We start from the raw sequence: 26,824 nt of genomic DNA, 5'->3' as shown, positions 1-26,824 counted from the left end.
AGTTCATGAGCCTCTGCCTCATCAGATATGGTGTCCACTGCAGGGCATGAGCAACAAATCCAAATATGATGCATGGTCAACAGTCAGAGGGAATCTACATCAGAATCGCTCATTAACATTTATTACCAACAGAGTTTTTGCCTCAGAAGATGATCTCTCATAAATTAGTCAACTCCACACTGAAGACACAATCTGTTTTGTCTTTTTGACTGAAACACTGACAGCTATTATTGCCTGAAGTATTTTTATTAATAAAAGAAGAAACCCTCAGCCAAAACAACATCATCCTGCAGCAGATCTAGTCCCAGTGCATCTATCAGCTGGAGGATTTTCCAAACAGAAGAAGGATGCAGCAGTGCATTATAGCAAACAGACCTTAAAATCAAATCCTGAAATGGACTCGGTACTTTATGCAGTGCTTCATCTTGTCCTGTCTTCTTTATTATCTGGAAATGATATCTCGTTTCTTCTCCTCCTGCTTCTCCTCTAACCTAAAGCCTGCCCTTCTTGGTTGTACTCCAGTCCATCAGTAGATTGCAAGAACAGTAATGGCTTACATTATTCACCTTTTTTTCTTGACTGATCATCTCCCATGCTCTCTCTGCAGCTGGTGCTAATGCAGCAGAGTTCAGCTCATAAACATGCAGCTACATTTCCAAACACGACATACAAGGGGTTGGCTCATCAAAGACAATGAACACAGCCTGGTGAAAGAGGCCAAACTTCATTAGACACACTACATTAGTAGAACACATTCGCTTATTCCCTGTGGAAGGACATGAGTAGCTGTTTTGCGTCTCCTCTCATGTTCCCATTTCTGCAGGCTGCAGCTCCAACGACCAGCCACAGAGATAATCCTGTCTGGCACTCATCCCACTGTGATTCTCTGTGAACGTCTTGTGTGTTTTCAGGCATGTTTGAGTCTACAATGATCTAATTTAGTTAAAACAGTGTAGTGTGACAGGGCCCTGCAGGACATGTCAGCGCTCACACACCAAAATAAAATCAGTCCACTAAGCACAAATATGCAGCGTCAAGTTTCTTTGTGTCCATGTTTCCGTTGGAAGTAGAGTTTGCGCCAAGGTTTGCAAAGGGGCGTGTGCTAAAAGCATGTGCTGGGATTCGACTCAGTAGGGGGGTGGGAGGCTGACTTATGTGGACACTGATACAGAGGCGATTACATCACACAGTCATAAGGGGCTATATTTGCATTCAGACAAACATTGAATATCACTACACAGCAAAAGGGTTCACACAGAGAGAACTGTTAGATCATTGGGCACATTTCTTTAAAAGCATTTATTTTTTATTTCAGCAGCAGGTTTCACCCTCCTGCAGTGTGGTTTACACAGGCACGGCTTCATTTCTGGGGTCCGGGCACTAGAACGCTTCTCTTTCTTCCTCTTAAAAACATGAGTCAAGACTCCAGTTCTTCAAGTCTGAAAACTTTCTAAAAGGAAAAGGGCAACTTTTGAAAAGATTTCTTTTCGAAGTTTGAACACTTCTGCAAACTGCAACAGAAGTATAAACACACATCTGCAATATGCTTCAGTGGCTCAATAAAACAGCTTGCCAGCGTCCACTAAACTGTATCGATGACTGACAATACAAACAGCCACCTCCTCAGATGCCACATCACGACAAGCAGAATGCTCTTCCTAGGAACACTGCCACTCAGAAGAGGTGCTCCGGTGAATTTGCCTCTGGATTTATGACTTTGCACCACTCCCAGGCTGAACGGTGAAATGGTGAAAACCACGACGAGGTGTTTGTAGACAACTTCTGGGCCAGAACAGGCCTGTTTATACGAGATGGACAACACCCTTGCCAGAAGGAAAGGGACTAAAAATACAGGCGAAAGGCTCCATCGCCTGAGACAGGCAAAGATGCCTGTGGCACAGATGATGTAATTTAGGTCCACTCCAGTTTAATCTTGTTTTCAATCCCCGATCAGAGTCCTTGTTATGAGACGCTGTGTGTCCCAAGCCTTGTCACCAGAACACCTATTTTTCCCAGACCTGCTGGAGTCTGCCCAAACCATCTCCTCCTGTGTGATTTGCCCTTTTAAATATTAGATCACTGCTGCCCACAGCGTTGCTCATTAATATTACAAATGAGATTTCTCTCAATTTAACTGAAGGCCTCCTTACACCTTATGATGGCCTCCCATTAACTGATTTGAGGCTGTGTTTCTGGTACCATTTTGCTGGTGGATCTTGTGGCGTACTTGCATATAGCATGCAGTGCAGCCATTCAAAATGGCATTGCAGAATTTTCTGGGCGTCTGTTTGAGCTCTGTCATGCTGCCATGTCACCCTCAGGTCAGTCCTGTCTGTTTCCAAGCAGAGGATACAGAAAGGGCACTGTGCTGCTGCTTAACTCTGTTACACTGCAACAGCTATCTGTGCACTGAACAGCCCCGAGGGGACAGAGGCGACTGTCTGAGTGTGTGTGTGTGTATGTGTGTGTGTGTGTGTGTGTGTGTAAGCAGAGGGGAAATCAGTGCAAAAAGACTTGCAGATTGCCCAGGGTCATATGTGCTGCACTTGTTAAGTGGACATCAATGATGCAGCAGCCACACGCTGCAAACGCAAGCACATCAGACCTCTCAGTTTCATCTGCTGCGCCCCTGTAGTGAAACGGGAAGCCCTTACATTATTGATGGGCTCGTCCTGTAAAGCACTGAACTTAGTCAAGCTGCTGGTAACGTTATACCTGGCAGTCACACAAAAGCATTTTGTTAAATGAAGTGCTTTAATCAGACTAACTAAGGGAATGTGCTTACAAGTGATGCTATTGCAGATTGCTACAAATGATCACCTTAGGGCCAGATTTACTAAACTAACACAACTTCACATGCAATTCCATTTCCACTGATTATTAAGTATGTTTTCTGAAAGTCTAAAGAAACCAAAGAAAGACCCAAATTTCAATGTCAAAATTTTTATGTACACTCCACTACACTGTCATTCTGCTTGCCTTGAAAATTAATCATTGTCATACTCCAAGACAAGGTGTTCACATGCCCACAATAATTCAAAAGATACAGCATGTAACTTGTTGTATTAGCATAATTCAACATGCACTCATTTCACTTTTTTTAACCAGTTTATAGTTTCAATGTGAAGCAGTATTTTAGTATTTTAAGCAGCAAGCCTGTGACCCGGCAGACATCCGCTCCAACCGTTCTGGAACCGGTGGAGGAATCGAGCGTTGGCTCGTTCTTCAAAGCCGGCTCCCACAACCCGAGGCTCTCATGTACGAGTAATGTGCATATCTACAGCCTACCCTGCCCTTGAAACAACACCCTGAGGCTGTAGCTCTGAGGAAGAATGTATTCATGGTAAACCAAGGCCAGCCACTCATGCCAAGACTGCAACTGAAAAGATCTTGTTGGCATCTTTGTGCACGCTTTGTTTCTTCCAGTAAGGGAGTTATAAAACACAGACATGAGTCATAGAATGCAGGTAGCCTAGATACTGCAGATCTTCAGGATATTCGCTGGCCATGGGAGTTATTGCCTTCCTGAATTGCACGCCCGGGAGGCAGCAAGCCATGTAATAAGTGTGGTTGCCCCTGGCAACAGTACTGCTAAGTGCACGGAAATGTATATTAAAAGGGAGCTTCAAATATTTTGAAATGGGAGGAGAAGACATTCTCATGCATTTTTAAATAACAGAGATTTGGTTTAGCGGTGGCCATGTGGTCACAGGAGTTGTAGAATTATAGAGTCATAAAACCCTGCAGAACAAAAGGCTGAGAATAATTTAACACCCTTTTCCTCCAAGTCAAGTCTGCTGTAGTTAAATTGGACTTCTACACATTAATTCCTCTTCTCTTAGGCGCTGTATATAACAAATTATCCATATATCCGTGTGTGGCAGTAGCAAATAGCATTAAAGGAAAAGGTTAAATCAGGTCTGCTTGACCACAGCAACATTAAAAGAACATAACAGTGGAACTTTTTTAATACTTTTTAAATTATATACCTTTTTAATGTGTGATGCGATTTCATACAGTCTGTGCAAAACAAAATTAGGAGACTGGCATCACTGCAACACACAGATGTCAAAGGTCATTAAAAGTCAACTGTCCTGTTAATGATAAATCTGATGTTCCTTCACTACGCTGAGCTCCAGTGCCAGCTCGCATCCAGAATCCCCCTGCTCAGACTATTTTCTGCCGTTACGGCTTCTGTGTCATCCATGGCGTGCTCTATTTAAAGAGTCTGGGTTGATGATCTTGAATGGCACACTGACATATCTCCAGTTACAGAGGCCAGGCTGTGCTGCTGTAACGCTGAGAGGCTATGCATGCCCAGCAGGCAAGCAGGCATGTAAATGGAGTTTCACACTTATCAAGCAGGCAAGAGGCAGCTGATGGCACATAGCTGATACCAGCAGCCAGTGAAGAGGCGAATGGGAGACCTCCGTGAACCTGTCACACTGGAGCTGATATTTATCAAGCATCTAAAACAATTTTGATGGGCCAATTAAAGAAATCCTTTTTAATGTATTTAATGTTTGTAAAAGAAAACTACATTACTGCTAAATCCCTTTTTTAGGTCAATATCAAGATTAAATTATTCAGCAGACAACTAATGCTGCTCAGTTTATTTGGACTACTGTAAAAATTCTTCTTCAAATCTTCCAGGAAGCCAGCTGTTCGTTCAGTGGGCACCTCTCAGCCTGGCCACGACAGATGTAGATGTGTTGGTTTTGGCCACCAGTCCTATATTTCCCATCTGTCTCTGGGCCATATCAGGTCATTGCTAATGGCCCAGTAATCTGCCAATCGGCTTTTGTCTGAACTCAGTCCTGTTGGATGAATTAGAATTTTTATTTAGAGTTATACCATGAACTCTGTAACCCTTCCAGGGTCACGAAGGTCACTGTCAGGGTGTTGTGAAGTCACAATCAAGGTTCGGAGGAGAAACTACTGACTTTGATTGCAGGAGGTTTTATTACAGGGAGAGAACAATCTTCAGTTCATCTTGGAGGCGTTGGGGAACGGGGACAGTGACTCACTGGGTGGAATATTTAAATGACTTTTCCTAAAGCTGGCGGCCAGTGACTCAACTGGAACATTGACATTGAATGAACTGAATGAACCACCTGCTGCTGCTGCTGCTGTGGTTCAATCATAGATCAACAGTTTAACATCTGCAAGGTCCTAAAAGATTAGAGCTCTTCTCTTGAGATCTATTGACACAGAGACACTAAGCTGGCATTATCAGTGTAAACGATGCCTTTTCTTTTTTTATGCGTTAATTTGCTGCGATCAATACTATGTATCTTGTCACCAATATCACTCTAAAGAGAGTTGATTTTATTATTTTACACCAACATTGTTCAAACTGAAATTGCAGCAATGTGCAATTTGCACCTCTAGGTGTTTGTCAGAGCTTCAGATTTGACCACTGCTTCATAACACTGCAAGAATACATGGCAGCTCTACAGCTGTCAAAGAGCTGTCAAAGAGAGCCAGTTCAGAAAAGAGGCTGCTGAATAAAAATAAAATAAAATAATAAGGCACCTCCTCACCTACAAACACATGAGAGGCAACTGGTTACTTACGTCTGTGTCGGGCCCCTTGTCGGCCCCGGGGCAGCTGAACGTGACAAACTCATGGCACCTCTTGTGGACCACAAAGCAGCAAACTGCAGGAAGAAAAGAGACAAGAGGAGAAGAGGGTGGAAAGCAAGAGAGAGAGAGAGATTCAGAGAGATTCAGAGAGAATGAAATACACAGACAGATGGAGAACAAAGGAGAGAATGAGGGACATGGTTAAAATACAGTATCATTGCTGAATGATATGTAGAATGACAACAGAAAGAGACAGAACTCTGATAACACTGAGAGGGACTGAAAAAAAAATAAAAATGACTGATGTCTGGGCCAAGCTCCTCATCATGTGTCCAGATGGCCAGTCCTGCCTGCAGGCTGACTGCTCTTATTGCACAGTACAGCGCCACCTCCTCACTGACATGACAGGAGCTAAGGCAGACATCGTGCACACAGACACAGCTCACACTTCTGTGCACACGACGCACGCTCAATGCAGACAGAGCCACAAACGGACACAACCACTGAACATGTATCCACACGAAACACATCCAGGCCGGCGCTCGTGAACACGACCGCGGTCTAAGTGCCGGGTCACTGAGTGCACTCTAGTCTGCAGCCAAGCAAGCAGCCGACACATAGAGGAGGAAGGCGCCTGTGAGTGGCTCTGAAGAAGCAGCTGACACCAGAACAAGACAGGGTGAGGGGGGCTAATTGTGTGAGCTGGCTGGCATAATTAACAAAAACTGTATATTCTCCCTGTTCTGTCCTTACTTATTCAGACTGGCACTTTTCTAGATAAGTGTTTTTTTTTTTTTTGCTTTAGAAAGACAAGAGCCCCCCCTTCCTAGGACTTAATGTTTTCATGGACGATACTTGCGGCATTAGATGAAAGCATCTGAATTGGTGGTTTTCAATAGTCTTCACTTAGCACCGAGTGACCCCGTGCAGACTCCATTAGTGGTTTGTGTTTCATCGGTGATGTGCTGCGTTTTCAGAGACCGTGCTTGACTTTCAGTTTTTACAGTTTCACCACTGCAAAGTAACGTGCTGGCGTCTGCCACTCCTGCACACACATCCAACGCATCAAACAGCTCCACCCAAAACATAAACAAGTGAGTGATTAAGATGAGTCATGAGGGCCACTATTGCTGAACTGAACAATGGGGGGGGGGAAGCATCTCACAGACACCCAGACCTCCTCAACAGAAATTCCAGGGAAACGCCTACAGACAGAGATGTCATCAAAATCAAAACTCGATTGAGAATGTTTGTCACCATTTAACTACCAATCCACTGCGTCAAACTACTGGTCCATTCATGCATTGTGTATTGCTACCAGTTAAATGCCCGTTTATGTTTCCTCATTCAGTCTAAAAGTCTAGATTATGATTCAGACATGCAACACAAACCGAGTAGTGACAGTGCTGCTGTTAAGATTATGGTTATTATTTTTTGACTTCTGAACACTGTTGTTTTGGCGTGAGTCAAACTCCATACATCCATCCACCATCTGTTCTGTCATAGAGCTAAAATCATGAATAAAGACGGTTATTTATGAATGTAACACCCCATTAGCATAGCACGTGTGTAATACTTGCCCAGTTCATATTTTGCATTTGAAGCTTTATTCAATTTCACTGATAAGTGGCTCATAAATCATCTTTATGTAACACTTTATTGTGCATAAGTAATAACTCACAGGGAATCGTTTCTGACTGAGCATTATCATCAATGCATCAGCCATATATTACATACTGCTTACAGGCAGGAGGGTTTACACATATTCTTTTAGTCTATATCATAAACTGAGGTTCAAACGACGCACAAATCATTTGCACATGATGCTGAAGCCTTGTGTGTTAAGCAGCACCATTTGTATCACTGGTGTCAGACACGAACAGCACCAGTGGTTTAGCATGTTTGTTTGTAGCCGCACTGCTACGTAGTAAGAGATGCATTGTTGGTATTCCACACAGTCACTCACTCTCATATCATTTTTGATGAAGCACGCCGCATAGAAATCAATATGAACTGTAAGAAACATTAGTGTTCAGCAGGGATCCGGCGACGTCACGCTCCACTAGAAACAGTACAATAAAGCAGGAAAATGTTTTCTGTTTCTTTTCTTCTTTTTTTCAGAGTAATGTATTAACCAAGGCACATTTTTGTTCAAAATACTGGAAATTACCTGAGTGATTAGATTTACCAGAACATGCAGACACATGAACCTTACAGTGCATACAGTATTTACTCAGCAGAAGGTTGTTTGTTATGTGGGAGGCACACAGACAGTGTCACAGTCAATGCTTGGGTCAATACCAACAGTATTGTTTGGATTTCCGCCCTAGACACTAGTTACATATGAGTGAATTTCATCTTTTTTTTTAAAGGGGCTGTCAGAACATCAGCCACAGCAGCATCATGGCTCAGTGCATCATGAATATTTGATTAATATGGTTTATTTGAGATGTAGCTGAATATTTGACACTTCTTAAGAACTTGGCAGGACCGACCAAGCCCATGCCAATTATCTATAGACATGTTTTTCTTTGGATTGTAAATGCGCTATATCTCTGACACCATGGCTACAGTTGTAAATATTCACACACAAGCTCCAGGCGGAGAGAAATACATCATGGTAGCAGCAGTTGTTGCGGAGATGATCCACTTTCCCAGCCCAGATTTCACAAGTGAAGGACTCAGTAACCGCAGGGCTGTGGCCACATGTCAGATTTTCTACCCATGATGCTACAATCAATGATTTAATATCAAAACGCAAATGTTATGCATGGTTTTACCTGGATATGTATTCAAGTCAGGAAACCCCTATTCAGACAATATGATAACTGCGAATCTGCTCATACACTAGACAAAACAATAAGGGTTATGGTTGCCAACAGGTTGGTATTGTGTTGGTATTCACATGTAGTTTAATGATGGCAGATCAATACAACCCCCACATACAGACATATCACACCACCAAATCTCGACCCCTGCTATCCCATCATGCCTCCTAGGAGCGATCGCTCCGCGCGGTCAATAACCAACATGAAACCATGACCCATAACTCACACCACCGCCAACCCACAAACCACCTAGGCCATAAATCTCAATGATCAGTACCTCCGTAATTCATCCTAAAGTGAGTAGCTGATAGTGGTGTGAGTCCCCTTGATTCAGTCTTTTGAAGACCAAGGAGCTGCAGCGACAGGCTGGATGTTACAGCGAGCACTGCTAATGCCAAACGTCTTGATGGGGTTTGAGTGTCTGTAAGGTTTTCTTGTTTCTCGTCCTTATTTTCTTCCAAACAAAGCTGCTGCTGAGTGTGTTTAGCTCATCACCACCTTCACAGCAGTGGATTTCTACTGTGAATGGCAAAACCGGCTATGAACTAGATATAAGTGGGAACACTATGTAAGTAGAAAGCAGCACTATGTGGTACCAGTCATTAGGTGCTCTAATTTGTACCTCACAGAAAATACGAAACATATGTGCTAAACAGATTCAGCAGATAACCACGACTGATGTCTGTCTGTTCCATTTTGGCACTTCATTGATTCCTGCCTCTTTACCCAAACCTGCTGCTCCGGATAGAGTGGTCAAACCAAATTCCCCAAACCACTGTTTTCTGGCTGGGACAAGTATTTTCTGTGACACAAAAACCGTTTCACCAGAGATTTACAGAGTTGGCTTTGCTTGTTGAGAGAGTGTGAGAGATAAAGAGTGCGAGCTACACCCATGGAGTGAGATAAAGGAAGAGGTCAGAGGTGGCGAGATGAAGGAGGTTGAAGCTCATCATTTTCTGCTGTTCTCATTAGAGCTCAGCAGCCTGTGATCAGCTGTCCCAGCGGCTTTGTTCTGGGGCAACACTTAGAGGTTCGACCCATTCATCACCTCTGATGCCATCTTTGAGGAACATCTCCATTAGGAGGCACCAAGCCAGCTTCGCTGTAACACTGTCACTGTGAGAGGATAATGCACTCTATATTTCAACAGCAGAGAGTCTATTAATCAAGTAAACTTGTCTTAGCAAATCATTAGGAAAGCTACTGAGCTGTGATGCTTGTAAAGGATCATAATAAGGCTGATGGGGTCAGGTGGGCAGTTTCTATTAAAAGCTGTTGCTTTTAAGAGCTGTTGGATCAAAACAGGGACTTTGGAGACTGATAATTTAATATACAGCAATTAAGGCTCACAGAGTCATGGAAGCGCAGGTGAAACATTTTCTTAGTTCCTGCAAGAAATTCGATTTTGGGGACGTGAGGTGTTACCTCTGTCAACAGATTAGTCACCTCTGAGAGAGGTCTGTTTGTGCAACTGGAGATATTTGTCTTGCTTCTGACCTTATAATTTCCTTACTCTCTGAACAGGATTAATTATATAGCAAGAGAGAACATAATGAGGGTTTTTCAAATCAATACTTATTGCTTTCCTGCACAACACAAAACAGAATCACTTTCTTCCCAAAAGCTCAGGCTTCCTCCTATTCCACTCTGGCAAATCAATTTCTTCCAAAATTTTTTTCCAGGTCACAAGTTTATTGGAGCAATTTCCTGAAGTTCTTCTGTCTTTAATACAGGCAGGAAATGAGAAAGAGGGGATGGTTTTATCCAACAGTTTGTAGGTATAGAAATTTATTTCCAAGGTACCTCACAAAAACAAAGGGATTGCAGGAGAGAAAGCTTTTAGGTCTAACTATCAAGAGGCCTTGCTGGTGGCCTTGACAATAGCCTCTCTTCCCAGACTGGGGAGGCTTTGATTATTCCCTGTGGTTCTTTTCTCTACTCGAATGCCTGAGCCATTTTCCTCACTGTCACCAAACAATAATTCCCCGGCCATGAAAAGGTGAACGAGAAAAATCATTAAAAAGGAACAATTGAGATCAGACAAAGAGAAAATGATGAAAATGGCTTCTTTTTTTTTATAGAGTTACACATGTCTGTGTTATCAAAATGTGTCTGTAATGTGTCAAAGACCCAGGCCACCAGAAACCTCACTGGTCTAAGTCTCAGTTCAGTACTCGAGACAGAACCCAGTGTAACACAAGTGCATGAAAAACTATTATTCAGAAAACATAGTTGAGTCAAAAAACTAACACTACTGATAACACAATAACCTGCAGCGGCGAAGGCCTCAGCAGCAGCGTTTACAGTGACGATGATAAAGTGATGTTAAATGTCAAGCACCATCCACACAGCTCTTCCACATGATGCCTATGTTTACTACCATCATAACTTAAAGTCTGGATATTAAGGCTGACAATACTGTGTATCACTGACACATGAACCACAGCAAATCCCTAAGAGGGGAGTCATTTATCATTTAAAGTAACTTCATGGAGTGAAATTAAAAAATGAATACAGATGTTACTGCGCAACTTCATTTACTCCTGTTTGGACGTGGCTCTTACATTTTTAAGTAAAAAGAGCTGCTGTGGACACTGATTAAACTCTCTCTTCATTGGCATCTATTTAATACTAAATAACAGTGATCACTGTCCATACAATAAACCTTGTAGCTACTTTAAGAGTCTGCATTAAGCTTTTCATTGTCATTGGCAAATAAGTTCATTAAGTGGAGCAACTCTAAACTTCTGTAATGCCTTAAGTTGCTTTAAATCCAAAGCTACTTGGCAGCAGTTTTCTCCTCAGTAATTAAAATATATTGTCTTTCACTTGAAGGCAGAGGGTGCAGCTGTATTTGTGTTCTATTTGTGCGTTTGCTCCTGTTTGTTGTGTGTTTATGGACGGTTAAAAGAGACTGTGAGTTATGATGAAATCGCTCAACGTGTAATGTCATGACCACAAAATCATAGAGGCCAGAACATACATAGAAAAACACAAGCAAATCTGTTTGGGTGGAGATAATTAAGGTGGGCCCACCAAATAAATGATTTATATGTGAATTTCACACATTGTAGTATCTTATATAGTATCTCACTGCTCTGTGGTCAACACATGTGACTGGCAAGTCTCAGCCATATTCTCCTCCCTCCCTGTCGGCATGAGTATCACCAAGATGAGGACTACCTTCACAACAATTCACAACAATGGTCTCACACTCCCTGCCCTGTAATTTGGTGACTGCACTGACATTTCGTCTGACAAACAAGCTTGTCTGACGAGTTTGTCCCCACCTCTTATTTTGAACACTGTGGAGGTTGAAACGTTGCAGCCTATGCAGGAGTCAATATGAGACATTGAATCCTGAAATCCTTTGCTTTGCCTTGTTCAGATATCAGACATCTTATCAGACACTTTCGCTTCATGATTTTCTAAAACTTTTACTATGCATGTATAACATTTTTTGTCACTCAAGTCAAAGCTTGGTTCTGTCATGGGGTGGACTTTGGAGGCCTGACTGTCATGTCGGCTTGAACAGGAGCAACTTACACATCAGGTTATGCAGCTAAATTACACATGGGCAGGTTCTTCCCCTTTTCTTAGTGTTTACAATCCTGTCATACTACAAATACTTTTACAAGAAACTTTACTATATATATATATGTGTGTGTGTGTGTGTGTGTGTGTGTGTGTGTGTGTGTGTTATTTAACACTGACCCAACAAAATAAAGTGAAATAAAAAACTAAAGAGTGATATAGAACCTTAAACCTGCAGTAAAATTAAATTCTTTAAATAAAAAAATCTTAAAACTTTTAAAAGAGTCCACATCAGGGTTCATCGAGTTCCATCTTCTACCAAGGTAGTAATATTTGGAGGACCAAATATTACTTTCCTATACCTTAATATGGAGAGCACAACTAGCAAACTGCAAATCCTTTACAGCCCTCTCAAGTAACTTACAATCCATTGTGCACACAATTGGTACACCGCCTAATGAAGCATTCGGCAAACTTGTAATGTCAGGAATATCATGTGATCGTGTTGTATTTATCAGGTATTTCACATAAACTGGATAACACAAGTCAGTGTTAAACACCACTGTTTGTTCTTGTCAGCAGCCTGAGGCAGCACGTGGAGTTTCTACAGTCACACTGCGTTTGCCATTTAACCCAGTTCACTTGTTTGCCAGTCATGCATTGTGTTGAAGTCAAACACCACCACTTGTAGTGTAAACTCGAGTATCATGAAACCTGCCCCTGTTTCCCAGTGATATTTACACCTCACACTCACTGTTTAAGGGCAACGTACTGGTCATAAACAGTTGTCCGGGACCGCGCCCTGATGACAAATAGCTCTGTTTTCTCTGAGGCTGGATCTTGTTTTATGGAGACAGTGAAGTTTAAAAATGATTCTCTTAAGAGGATCAACACTTATGGGCAATATCCTCAGCAGGATCCTGCCCCTGATTCAGATACAACTTGTCTATTAATCAGTAAACATCCCACATCTTAGGTTTACTGAGAAGAGAAGAGAAGAGAAGAGAAGAGAAGAGAAGAGAAGAGAAGAGAAGAGAAGAGAAGAGAAGAGTAGAGTAGAGTAGAGTTAGGGATAGGGAGAGAGTAACAGTCATCTCCACCTCAGTGATTTTGGATTGCACTTAAGTGCCAACCTTGAAAAACTAAACGTTAAGGGAGGCATGGGCATACTGGGGCAAAGAAAGGGCTGTTTCCAAGGAAACAAGCCATGAATAGGTATCGTAAGAAATTAAGGTACTTATCTCACTGCAAGAATTTTGAGGCCGAGGGTATGTCACTGACGGGAGCCACTCTAAATGGTCTGAGGAAGCCAAACAACAGTAAATATTCTCCCAGGGAATGTAGCATTGAAAAAGCTGCATGTCATGCTCCATAGATGGAGGTTCTGACTGTATGAATAACAATTATTACCCTCACATATAACTGAAAATGTTCACATAAAGATTAATGTGTTTCTCAACTGACTGTAACTGAAAAAGGAGCTGTTTTACATAATTAATCACTGTTGTAAATAAACCTTTATGGGCACCAGAAAACATTTTTAACTTATGAACATGAACTACTCTCTTCCAAAGATAGAGAAAATAAACAACACACTGGGAGCTGCCGCATTCACAGTGACTAAGAAGCTAACTTTGCAGACGCAAAACAAAATATACACCGAATCAGGCCATTTATTGAGTAATGATCCTGTCTTAGGTAACATAAGCAATAAGTCTGATGGTTTACAATTAGCACTATCTGCAAACTAATGGTACTGAAAACGAGGCAGTGAAACAGAAGTGAATCAACTCACAACAGGGCACAATTATTACTGAAAATAAAAATCCATCTAAAGCAGTCATTTAGTCTTAGCGACATGTTTTGCAATACCCTGGGAGAATTTATGGCGATGTCCAAAAATATTCTGGTTCACATCTACCAGTTATTCACTGAAACAGGGGCTGAAGCTGCATTTACTAAAAATTATTATTTCACATTGAATGTGTATTGGGCTGAGTTCAAATACCCCAACACACAGACATTTCATGTTCCACTTGGCCTTCGACACCATCACAGATATTCTTCTTAATCCATAAATACTTATGAAACATTAAATATTTCTATCTTCCTTCCCATGCATTATTATATACTATTATATACTAGCTTAGGTCCAATAAATCAAGCTCATTATATTTAAATCCTTAAATCCTGAATAAGTGTCTCTTTGCTGTTAGAGATAAATTATTACAAGTTCTGTATTTAAAATTGCAATTAGGTTCCCTGTGTTTTCAAAAGCTCCTGAGTATTGCACAAATTACAGGATTTAAAAGGCTTAATCAATGCTCAGCCCTAGAAACACGGACCGCTGATTGTATAAGTTGTGTCTATGAAGAAAATGCATAGGTGTGTTCTTTGCTGGTAATCGGCGGATAGTGAGAGGGAGACTTATGCACACTGCACACATAATGGGCACTTGTGTGAGAGAGCAGTCAAGAGGCATGACATGTAATGGAAGGATATGGATTGCAGTCTATACAAATTACACAATGGCCACTCAAGTGGAATCTTTCCAATGTACAACAACTAGAATCAGCCGTAATGGCAGACTTCAGTATGACAGGTAGGGCAGAAACAATATGGCAGAGAGTCAGAGGTGAAGCACTTGTAAGGGGCTGAACTTCGTATATCAGTGAAAAATAAATGTTTAAAATCTTTCAGAACGGTTGCCATTCATGGCTTTGAAACTGGATAACACAGGTTAACAAGGGAGGTTAATAATTAATCCATCAATAATTGATCGATCAAGAATTTATCAGAGCATCAGAGCAAACCTCTTTCTACCTGTTCTACTTTCTACTCAGCAATTTTAAGCTACAGCCTTGCTGTTGTTATGAGAGTGCATTAGAAATTACTTTAAGTGCCTTATATGTTCCTAACAGTGCCTGTAACAATTACGTTAAATGTTGTGGTGCAGAAAAAATCAATATTATCAATAGTATAAAAAGAGCTTTTATTCTGTATGCTTTAATGATTGATTACTGATTATTAATGTCGGTGATTGTTCAGGAAAGTGCTTGACATCAGGACAGGAAGAACCCAATCATTACAGGTCGTTACTGACCAGGTCTTTTATTAATTATCCATCCTGTTGATTGAACTAAGTGATCCTCACTGAGCACACAGGAGTGGATGCAGCGGGATGTTCATTCATCTAATGACTGAACTGATTTTGCATACTTAATGGCTTGTGACTCGTTTGTGTGTGTGTGTGTGTGTGTGTGTGTGTGTGTGTGTGTGTGTGTGTGTGTGTGTGTGTGCGTGCGTGTGCAAAATGTATTTGGGATTCTCCTCAAGATGCTGCTGATCTCGGCTAAACGGCCCTAAATAAATGCCTGACTGACTCCTTTGAGGAGAAGAAAGCCTTTTCACACATGGCTGATTTGTTTTTTCAAGAGCTGCGGGAAGAGCTGCTTGAGGCTTCAAAATAAATGTCTCAACAGCCACTAATGGCTTCTCCAAGAATCGAATCAAGGGATAATGAAGATCATGGACAACAGATGTATAACAACCTCTGGGCAAATATACAGTACTCAACTTGCAAGCGTATGGGTGTACAGAAATCAATATATAGGTGGTTGGTGTTTTCATTTCTACTGAGACACAATTACAACTTTAAAGCAAACTGTGGCAAAAGATTGGGATGCTCATAACTCCAGTGGCTTTGCCTGCACATCCACAGGAGCTTCTCCCTGATGGAATAACATAGATGTCCAGGGATGCAGTCAGTATAGCTCTTCCTCACCGCCGTTAAAGGCAACGTGTCCTCAGAACGACGCCACTGGCTGATCTGGGCGAGCAACCGTCACTGATCTCTCCTCAGTTTTGTGTGTTTGTGTGTGATGCTTGGTCAAGTGTTACATTTACAGCTAAACACAGAGAAAGACTCGTCAAACCAGTCTGAGCACTGACGGACACGAGGATGAGAAAAAATGCAAAAAAAAATGCATCTCTAACAGGTCACTTTAAAGCAGGTTATAAACCCTTGTGGACCTTCCCAACCTGCAGGATTATGGGGAACAAAGGGGGAAAGTGCCGCTTAGCAGTCAGCACTGATCTGCTCTGTAGCGTGAACAGGTTCAAGACAGCGCTTGAAAAGGACACAGGCCCAGTGGGTGTGATTTTTTTTTTCTCCCACAAGGACAGCTCTGTGAGCCAGAGAGAAATTCCCAGTTGGAAGATGGTGGCTGGACAAGGCCGTTCTCGTCTTCAACGACTCAACACTTCCATTCAAGCACATCAGTGGATTAACCTGCCCTGGCTTTGTGCCTGCTCTCACACTGTGTCTCCTCAACCACTTCAGCTCCTGTGCTGATGGACACTGTGTACAGGGAACATCTCAGAGGACATTGTGTAACGCCACAACTCAGTCATGTGGAGCAAAAATAGAATAGATTGAAAACAGTTCTGGGCTCCAAAAGAGACTGGCTGGGACACCAGTGAAATTAATCAATGATTCACTGAGACCAAAAAAGCAGCATCCTTTTTCCAAATAAAACTTGTGAGCAACAATTTGGTTATGCAATTTATAGCAGCTTATTTCAAACTAACAGCTTTTTGTAAATCTATGTGGAAAATCATTAGTTCAGTAAGTGCAAGGCAAGACTTTTTTGTTTCCTCTGAAAACTTGTGTGTCTGAAATGTTGGAAGGTTGAGCTGAGGGTGTTGGGCTGTGCTGGTGGAAAGCTGCTCCATATTCAACATTTGAGGGACGGCTGCATGACAGCACTGCATTCTCAAGCTGTCCTCTCACCTCACCTGTCATGACAGGCTGTCAGGTTGGAGGGAGATGGGCCTGCGTGGCTTTGACATGCAGAGACAACGGTGAAGTGGAGAAACTTCTAGCAGACGTAACCGACTCTAACCCTGGAGGACAGTGACCATGAAGCTGGTATTTTTACTCAGTGGAACAAACTGTTTCTGTGCATTTGCTCATCAGTCCTGGAGGAACTGTCTTTGTGTTCCTGTATATGTCTATACCTTTATGTTGGAAATGAGCTGCTCATTGACCAGCTGCATCACAAGAACTGGACTGGATCCTGACTGGAGTTGAGGAACAAGAAAAGGCAGTCTCCCAGGCAAACTTGCGTTGTTGTGTTGCTGCATGACAATGGCATGGCATTGCCTTGGACGTCCAGGACCAGAATTGCACAAACCAGCACCATAAGTGCTAATATGCTAACACAGGCTGACATTTTGCCATGAAAGAGGTACAACGGGGACAAGACAACAATCTGTGGCAGCATCACATTTGAATAGGTTCTGGGGATCATTCATTGTGCTGAAGAAAATCAGTATCATACCTCAAGTATAATGCATTTGCAATATCTTACGCTCCAAGTTATACACACAACTAGCACCTCATAAATTGGGGTCACAAGGTCTGTTTTTCCTCTGTGCCCTTTTCTGGTAAAAAAAAAGAATAAGCAGTATAGCTACATAACATCACTTTCCACTGTTCTCATCTGATCTTTAAAAATGAAGTCGCTGGTGGATCCAGATAATAACTCCTGACCTTTCTTCTCTCATTCATTCAGGATAAGATAACTCACTGTCTGCCAAAGAAACAGCTTTATTCCTCAATCCATTTATAAGAGGGTGACTTCATCTTGATACTGGGTACTATACTGCACTGTGCTATATGAACCATGACAATATGGGCCTCTTAGCAATGACCTCACACACTTATCCACATGCCCACACACTATTCCTTTCACTGTTTATGCAAGAAAGCCAGCCAGTCTGGGCCTAGTTTGGACGAGCATTTTTTCTTGACTCCTTATTTACTTATCACTGAAAACCTTCACGAGGAGCCTTGTTACACTCAACTTTGCTGAAGAAGTTCAAATGACTTTTATTTCTCCATCAAACTAAAGGCCTATTTCTCCAGAGAAGGATCTCATACCAACCTTGTAGCCCTCCTCCCAGCAGGCTCAGAGGGCTGGGCCCAGCTTCCTGTTTCAAGCTCCGGGCGAGCACAAGAGGAGATACAGCTGGCTTTTATTTGGACAGCTTTTCCACAGCACAAACACAGGTTCTTACATTCGCTGCACATAAAGATCTTTTTGTTCTGTCCAAAGTTACTGTTGATTGGATTTTTGGTTCGACTGAGAGAATTGGTAAACATAAGACAGTACTGATCTCTGAAAGGAGATCTTTATAGTGCAGAGTAATTTGCAGATACATTATACAAGCTTGCATTGTGACCATAACATTCAACACTTAATGCATCTTTTACCATAGACATCTAAGTTTGTTGTCACAGAAGATGCAACTGTACAAAGTCTCCATCATGAATTCAAGCATTCAAGCATTTGTAGCCAATTAAAATGATGAAGAAAAATATACAGATGGGTGAAATTTGAAAACTGTAACTTTGCTGCCCTAAATGTTAATTGTTAATTGTTTTGGAATCAACAGGTGACTGGAACTACATACTGTACTCAGTGTATAATCTGCAAACTTACAAGCAAGCTCACAGTGTCTGAGGTTTAAAGTAACTGATAGGGTAGAGTCTTAATGGGATTTTGAAAAGGCAGAGCTAATCCAAAGCACAGCCTGTAAACTCTCTACAGGACGGGGAAAACACACCCCCGGGAGGCAAGTACTGACATTTCCTTTTGCTGTTAAACAATGTACTTATGACCAAAAGCCATTCCCACTGTAGTTCTTACAGAAAATATAGCTTTAAGAGTATATTAAGGACAGATAGTTGCACAATAGCTTGGCAGCCTTATGCTTTGGGCAGAACACCCTCTACACACACACTCTCAGATTTCTGCAGGATTCTTTTTAGAAAAGCTAAAGCTAATTTTAAAAAGAAATGATTAACCACTTCAGACTTCAGACTTCAGAACACATAACATCGCTCACAGAATCATCTCATTTTGTGAGGATGTTTCCATCTGCTCATGTGCGTCAGGACTTTGTTTACATCAGGGAGGGAAGACACAAGAACTGACACTTCAGTGTCAAGTCATTGCTAAAAATCTGAAAATGTGGCGGTACTTGTTTTTCTACAGTATTGCAGGCACAGAAGGTACAGTAGATGTCACGGGTAGCTGAAATGTGATTTTTTTCCAGGACTGACGGGGGCAGTATAATGACCCTGCGAGTTCTAGTCTGACAACAAACTGGCAGAGAAGAAGACGACAGGCACAGTACACAATACACCTGAGTAGTGGAAAACAAACACAGCAAGACTGGGGTTTGGAGATATTTTGCATTTGACGCAGACCAGCAGGGACAAGTTACAGACAAACAGCAAACGGTGCCACAGAGCATTTCAAATCAAAGGAGGGAAAAACCTCAAAGTTATGCAAGCAGCTCAAAGACAGACGTCCAGATCTGCACCGAACTCAGGCTGAGTGAGTTTCACTTGTTAACTTTATTATCAACATGTAGGCAAAATGTTCCTTCATCACTTGTGAATTGCGACAGCTGTTGGCATCTGCTGTAGCAACGTTCACGAGGGCTAACATTAGCTTGTTTAGGCTAACGTAGCAACAGCTGTTGTGTCCGGAGCTGCTCTGTGTGCTGTTTTGCAAGTAACCTGGAAACTCCTCCCACCATCATTGGCTGGACCATTAAAGCCCCATGCTAAGCTCCACCCATCTCTCACACTTTGCAGCCAGGACCAGCAGCACTGCTTCCAGCTGCCATTTTCAGTTTTTCGTTGTCATCTTTTAACCATTTGATGTGTGATGAACTTGGCTCCTCTTTGTTGCTTCCCTTGAGCCAGGGTCCTAATTTCAAGGAATTTCATTGGTACTGGTACCAGCTATCAGAATTCAGGTATCGTGACATCCCTAACAGCAAGAGAATCTGGGAAGGACGTTCTCCACAAGGACATGAGCTGCCGTATTGTCACTAATAGATAACAATGATAACACATATGAAACCTTACGTACATTTTTCTCCATTTCAAACATTATTTTACAGAAATAAAAAATCTTCAACCAACATTAATTCACTCTTTCACAAATTTATGGAAAAGATTTTGTACAGTGTGCATGACACTGCATGGCGTTAGAGAGAGCTCGGTGTCTTTCCACACATTTGCTTTGCACAATTATGGTTGACTGGCTTTCAAACGCCTCTAAGCCCAGCTCCTACAAGAAGCTTTTGTCAAGGAGTCAACTTGACATTTTGAAGGGACAAAAACAGCCTTAAAGAACATATGTGAAGACACAGTCATTGTACTTTTTTGTATTTTTATTTTTTGCCATCTGTTGACAAATGTGAACATCTCCCTTGTCTTGATGATAAAAGAATCTGGTTTTTTTTTTTGTTTGTTTTTTTTTACCCCCATCAATAATTCACCACGCACTGACATTTAAACTCTCCCATAATGGGTGACACCTTAACTCAGTGACACAAAGGGACATTTCTGTATCAAGACACACTTATGTGGCAGAAAAAGACAGTTTGAAAATGGCACTATAAAATTCATTTTCTACAGCGTTCAAGGATTTTACCATAAAGGTCCAAACCAGGACATCAATACCACACTGACTGGTGAAAAAGCACCCTGCAGCTAACATTTTAACTGTCGTAGCAGAGGGCAAAGAGACTATTATAATGGTCTTCGATTTTGACCTGGGTCATTGTCAGAGGGTATTGATTGTGATTTAATTTTATTGTGTTGTGTGTATAATGTTTATTAGGTAAGGGGCTTCTGATCATCCCATTGATTTCCCGCAGGTGCACAAAAATTTCATTAATATGTGTTGTACACTATACATGTACATTTTTCCTACCATATTCTTATATTATTGAATTATTTCACACTCCCTCTGCCAAAACCCTAGAGAAGTTTATGAGTGCATGTCAATGACACCGGAATTGACATTTATTGTCCTTTTTTATTTTGCTACCAATCTTTTAATTTGGAATCACACTCTTCTGAGGCATTGTGTTCACTTCTGGCACTGAGCTTGATGAAATGCTGGAGTGGTGGAGAGATATGCAACAGGACCTCTCATTTATCTGCCCATCTCATTAGTCAGCTTGTGTCTGCTTCATGTAATTACAGCTTTTTCAGTGGCAGCCAGTTTTCAAGTATCACGTTAATCAGGGGCTCAAGGCCATTGTACTGTTAGAAGAGGCAAACACCACCTACTTATGGATACATGACATGGTTTAATACAGGGGAGGATGAAGGAGACACATAAATGAGAAGGAGATAATGAGGGTACAGGCTGAAAGACAGAAATGAATTTAATGCTGTCTGTAGTTTTGTGGATTTTGCAAGAGACAATAAAAACATTAGTCTCAAAAGCACAAAACACTAACAACACGCTTCATCCTCCAGACAGTGTCTTGAGGCTGAAATTGGGCCCACAACCTGCAATTGTGAGGTCAGACAATAAGACCTCAGGGGCAGACGGACTAAAGGCACCTCATCAACTCTCACAGCTCCCCAATTACATTTGGCAGGAAGAGGTTGAAATTAGGGGGACCACTCTTTTAGAACAACCACACAAGAAAGGCTGGATGTGCTAATTGATCTATTGTGCAGAGGAGCACAATCTGCAGGATTCAGTGAAGAAACTGCTCCGGTGGTGTCAGAGCTACAGCCTCTCTCTGCTCTGAAAACAATCAAACAACACACGACACATAGACAGCGGTAGAAAACAAGGGCCTGATTTATAAACGATAATTCATAAATGTAGTACATGATTGTGTCTGAGATTACGGAAAAATATTTTCCAAGGAAAAACACAGTGTTTTCACATCTAACTGCCACATGTATATTGTAAAAAGATCTACCCTAATAAGCGAAGCACAGCAGGACTATAAAGAACTACAGAACCAGCAAAGAGGCCCCCTAACTGTGGCCGGGCCGTCGAACAGCATGTGTGGAACAACTGCTGCGTGATTTTAATGCACCTGAATGATGGACGGTACGCCTGTGAAAAATACGCATACATTACTCATTGAGTCTAGCTGCCTCCTAATGGAAACTAACCCCCTACCATTGATATAATAGTGCAAATTTGAATAACACAGGGGAAGCTTGATATGCACTTGCATCTTCACAGGCAGTGCTGCCAGTGCTTGGTGCGAAGTAGATCTTTTCCAGCTGAGTTATACCTCGAGATGGAGCCGAATTCATCGATCTCTAATAATGTCTCTGCAGTTCCTGGTATTGCTCAGGGATATAAATTATACCCAATGACAGAACTGGCTAATAAATAGAAAACACTGTGACACCATTTCAGAGAAAAATAGTTTTTTATTGGCAGCATTCTGGGATTTCATTATTCCTACGCCCCCAGGATGCCTGCAAACAATTCATTTCTGTCAGCTGAGGCCAGGACGCAGAATAACTCACAGGCGTGAAAGCATAGCCTATGGGTTTGGACTCAATGATGGCAAATCTTAAAATCTCAGTGTTTAAAATAGGAAATAGATATAGAATCTCATGTGAATCTGTAACATTAGAATATTATAGAGTCAGACGTCTATTCTCCTCATCTCCTTGACTCTGTATTGACCAAGCTCTCCATGTGTTTGTAGACCTCATCTCTCTCTACTGTGTCCTTCTCCAGAGTGCACTGTATGTGAGGACTCCTCAGAGTGTAGAGGGGTGTGTGTGTGTGTGTGTGTGTGTGTGTGTGTGTGTGTCTGTGCAGTCTGCCTCTATGTGCAGTATGCAGTTAGTAAGAGTTTGTCCGGTGTGTATAACCCTCGCTACCTTGAGAGATGAGGCATTCCCACCCATGAGAACAGGGAGCCAGACAACAGCACAAACCAACACTGAACTGCTCTGCACAAGAGGCTGAGCCAATGTACTGTACAAACACCAGTGCTGGTCATGACAAGCCTGCAAATTTTATTCTGGTGACCCTTATATTTCTTAACTAATTAACTTTTTTTAGTGGTTTGTAGTCTGAACCTGTAGGATTAAAATTACAACACCAAGCCAGAATAGAAGCAGACTGTAAAAAAAAGTACACACACACACACATATCCACACGCAAAGATGCAGATGCATGCAAACACTCAACACCCCTCTACAAAGAAGGCATACCCACTGTTACACAATGGTTTAAACCTCTCCATCCTCCCTGGAGGTCTAGCATTGCAGAGGCTATAAATAATCATCGGAGATTACTGGGCGTGGTGGCAGACAGCCTGATTCATGTCACAACCTTTATCAAACTGAGTGTAAGCACTGCAGTAGATGTGCATTAAGCTACAGCTGCACAGTTAAAAGGAGTGAAACCTTTTGGATAACTTTCAAAAGTCACTAACAAAAAAAACCCGGAAAACTGGAGGGCTTCAACCTCCGTGTGAGGTGAAAGAGGACACTTCACCAAATGAGGAACGGATTCATTTTATTAAAAATTAATCCACAACATATTATCCCAGGTACAGAATGTAAAATAATGACTGTTCTAATCATAGAGCTTCATGCCCACCAATAATATCTCCTCTCAACTCTAATTCAAGAGCAACATAAATCCTCTGTTTTGGGAGTTAGCGATCTTAAAAGCACATCTCCTTCACGTACGCAGACTCATTCTACTGCTTCACTGCAGGTGTTGTGGTTAGGACTGAATAAAGTTCCACATATAAAGTGCAAGTTTTTCCCACAATTGTCAGATACTGAGTTTGAAAAGTGGTGACTTGAGAAATGACTGTGCACAGGAAATAGCAAAGAGGCTATTATTTTGGATTTCTTGATGGGTTTATTCTGTGCTACAGTCTCCAGACGCTGAAACTCAAACACAGACGGTGACGTGGCTTTGTTGGCATTTATTTACCATGTGTAAATAATAGGGCGAGTTTATCTAAAGTAGAGGCGACCTGATGTCAGCACTTACATTGAAATTACAGGATGTGTCAGTCAGGTTCTCACTTAGCCTCCTTCTCAGTCAGTTGAACACACAGACACACATATAGGCACAGTAAGAGCGAGTGTGTGTCTGCCAGTGTCAGTTTGTCTCTGTGTTTCCCCATGACTGTGTCACGAAGGAACTAAAGATTGACACCTTATGTGACAGCTTGCTGTAAATGGAAGAAAGATAATCCTGATTGAACGAGTCAGTGAATTTATATTTTCTACCAGTATTTGAGATTAATAGTCACATTATATCTGTATTGATGAGATGCACAATCCAGTCAATCCCACAGATCTGACGCACAGACTCGCTGACTTTTCCTCCGGTAAAACCTTCACCAGAGAAAATACTGGTTCCTGATTGGCTGACAGGTGTCAGTTATAACTGTATTCTCAACTGGGCACCTCAGGGCACCTCCAGTAGGTATACTAAACTCCTGGTAACCATAGTAACAGTACTTCTACTTCATGCTACATTATAGTAACTGAAAGAGTTTGACATTCTGGAAAAATACACTCATTCGCATTCTTGCCCAGACTTAAGACAAAAAGGTGGACGCCACTGCTGCGTCTGAATGACAAATAAGAGGCGACATCCAGCAGCTGCTTAGCTCAGCACACAGCCTGGAAAGAAGGTGAAACACCTGGGCCGGCTCTTTCCAAAATTATCGCTAAATCTGATGAATTACCACAACATATCTTGCTTGTTTAGTCCGTACAAAGACCTGAGTGTAAAAACGCCATGTTGGCGTGTTACGGACAGTTATGTGCTGGACTGTCTCTTGGTTGGAGTCCTGCAGTCTCTGTGAGGTTGTTGTACAGCCGGCAGACTCTAGCAGAGACGTTCACACATTTGCAGTTGTACTCACCAAACCACAGACTGAATTAACTACAACCAATCTAACACCTAGATAATCAGATCGTTTTAGAAATTTGGACGCAGCTCATCTTTTCAGCTGTGGTGAGGTTACACTCTTATCATGTGACCAGTGTGTTGTGACGATAATACAAGAGCATTCCTCTTCACCATGATGTATCTTTTTATTGTATCACTGATGTTGTGTAAAAGCAGACAAGGCTCTGAATAATAAGACATGATCACCCACAGTGTAAATGTCTGTAATGGGATATGATGATAATGGCTTGAAAGTGATAAAAGCAGAGAAATGTCAACAGGTGGTGACGCTGGAGAAACTCCCTGGATTGTGAGGTTGGATTTCAGGAAGCAGACAAACACAGAGCAGGTCATGTTAAGTTCCTCCAGGCTGACAAAGTGTCACAGAAAAACATTCCCCCTCATTTATTATGAGCCACTTTTAACGCATATAAGGTTAAAATGAGATAGGAAACGGGTGGAAAGATTAAAGGAGCAGGGAGGTAGTTCCCCGACCTGGAACAGACAAGGTGAGTGGGGGATGAAAGGTGGCACGAGTGCCAGTTAAGTAAGAACAACTAAAAGGACGACGAGTACAACTTCTTGACCTCTAAAAGAAAAGGTCTGCTTGCACAGGTAAGAGAAAGGAGACAGCACATAAAATACAACACGCTGCAATGGGAAAAAAGATAAACTTCAGAATATGAGAAAATAATAGCTGGAATATGACTAATGAGAAAAAGATAAAACTTTAATGTCCCCTGTGGCTAAATTAGGTAATGAAACGAGAGAGCCCAGAAAAGACGAGGTGAAGAGATTGTGGGGAGAAATTTAAAACATTCCATTACAGCATAATTACAGAGGCCTGCTTCAGCTTATGGTCTGCTTCTTCAGACAGCATTTCCTCTGTTCCTCCAGCTCCCTCAGCTGCGGTCAGCTGGCCACAGAAACTGATTATTGTGGCTCTTGCAGCCTGTAGTCCGACGGGACATTACTCTCCCCAGCCTTCCACTGAGTGGGTCTGTGTGGGTGGGCGTGTGTGAATGTGTGGGGAGGTGAACACCAAGGAGCTGGAAATGCTCCAAGATATCACCACAGCATTATTGCCACTTACATAACCGAGCACGTCTCTTTCTTTCTTTCCTTATTTCCTCTCTTTCTTACAAAATTAGATTTGTTCTTCCTCCATCTTTCCTTTGCTCCGCTCTCTCCTCGCCCTCTGACAGGAAGTTTATCTCCAGCATGTCGAACAAGCTGTGAACACAAGGGCCGAACGACGCTTCATACTTGAGTGTCACACCATGATGCAACAAATGCCAAGGCAGCAAGAGCTCTGACAGTTGCTCTGTGGTTTTGAGAATTGCATTAGTCTACACAGGCAAAGGGAGCGCAGCTATGAAGAAGCCGCCTCACAGAGCACTGCCGAAATCAACCACATCCTTTGTCAAGGTTGCAAACAAAAGGTGGAATAAGGAAAACAGGTCTACGTGACAAGCTCACGTGACTCTGATGCCTTGATGCCTTGCAAACAGCCCTCGGCTGCTGTTTGCTGTTGACACTGCACACTGTCCATAAATGGAATGTGCAATATACTAGTTTTTCTATACCTGCAAGCAACACTACTGATAACTTCCGTAACAGTGATATTCTAAAGCCGAGTTAACATTTCTGTGCAGTTTCCAAAGCAAAACTGGTACCAGACACAGAATAATCCCTTTAGCATATCAAACAAATCATCTATTTGACTGGCTTTTGATTCAATTTCTATGTAAATCACTAAATCTGAAAGGACACAGACCGGCGCATATGGGAAGAATAAAAAAAGTTTGGACTTATAAACTTTTAGGACCCCACAGATTGCTTTAAGGTCTGCCAACATGGGCATGTTTGAGATCTGTTAGCTCAGAGCAGATGATGGGTGAGCTGGGCAATTTGAACCCTGTGCGTGTGTGTGTGCGTGTGTCTTCCCTCCATGTCAGTTTTTTTTTTGACTGTTAACCGAGGCCTCACAAACACACAGTTGTGGCCATCCATAGCCGCATAACTTCCTGTCGCAGAAAATAACAACCAATAATAAGGGAGCAGGAAGAAGGAAATTGGTGCAAAGGGAGCAGTG

General features: G+C 42.0%; 1 protein-coding gene across 2 annotated transcripts in view; it reads right to left on the bottom strand.

Moving 5' to 3' along the window:
* Positions 1–26,824, bottom strand: part of prkcaa (protein kinase C, alpha, a) — a 130,095-nt gene that overhangs the window by 74,942 nt on the left and 28,329 nt on the right. For both annotated transcript variants that reach the window (XM_071504825.1, XM_071504826.1), the window contains exon 3: positions 5,577–5,659. In XM_071504825.1, the coding sequence (XP_071360926.1) occupies positions 5,577–5,659 (83 nt within the window). The remainder of the gene's footprint in view (positions 1–5,576; positions 5,660–26,824) is intronic.

The sequence above is a fragment of the Trachinotus anak genome, unplaced genomic scaffold (assembly GCF_046630095.1).
Source record: "Trachinotus anak isolate AG129_WGS33_773 ecotype Australia unplaced genomic scaffold, CSIRO_AGI_Tana_v1 ptg000019l, whole genome shotgun sequence".
NCBI lineage: Eukaryota > Metazoa > Chordata > Actinopteri > Carangiformes > Carangidae > Trachinotus > Trachinotus anak.
This window is presented reverse-complemented; position numbering and strand designations above follow the sequence as displayed.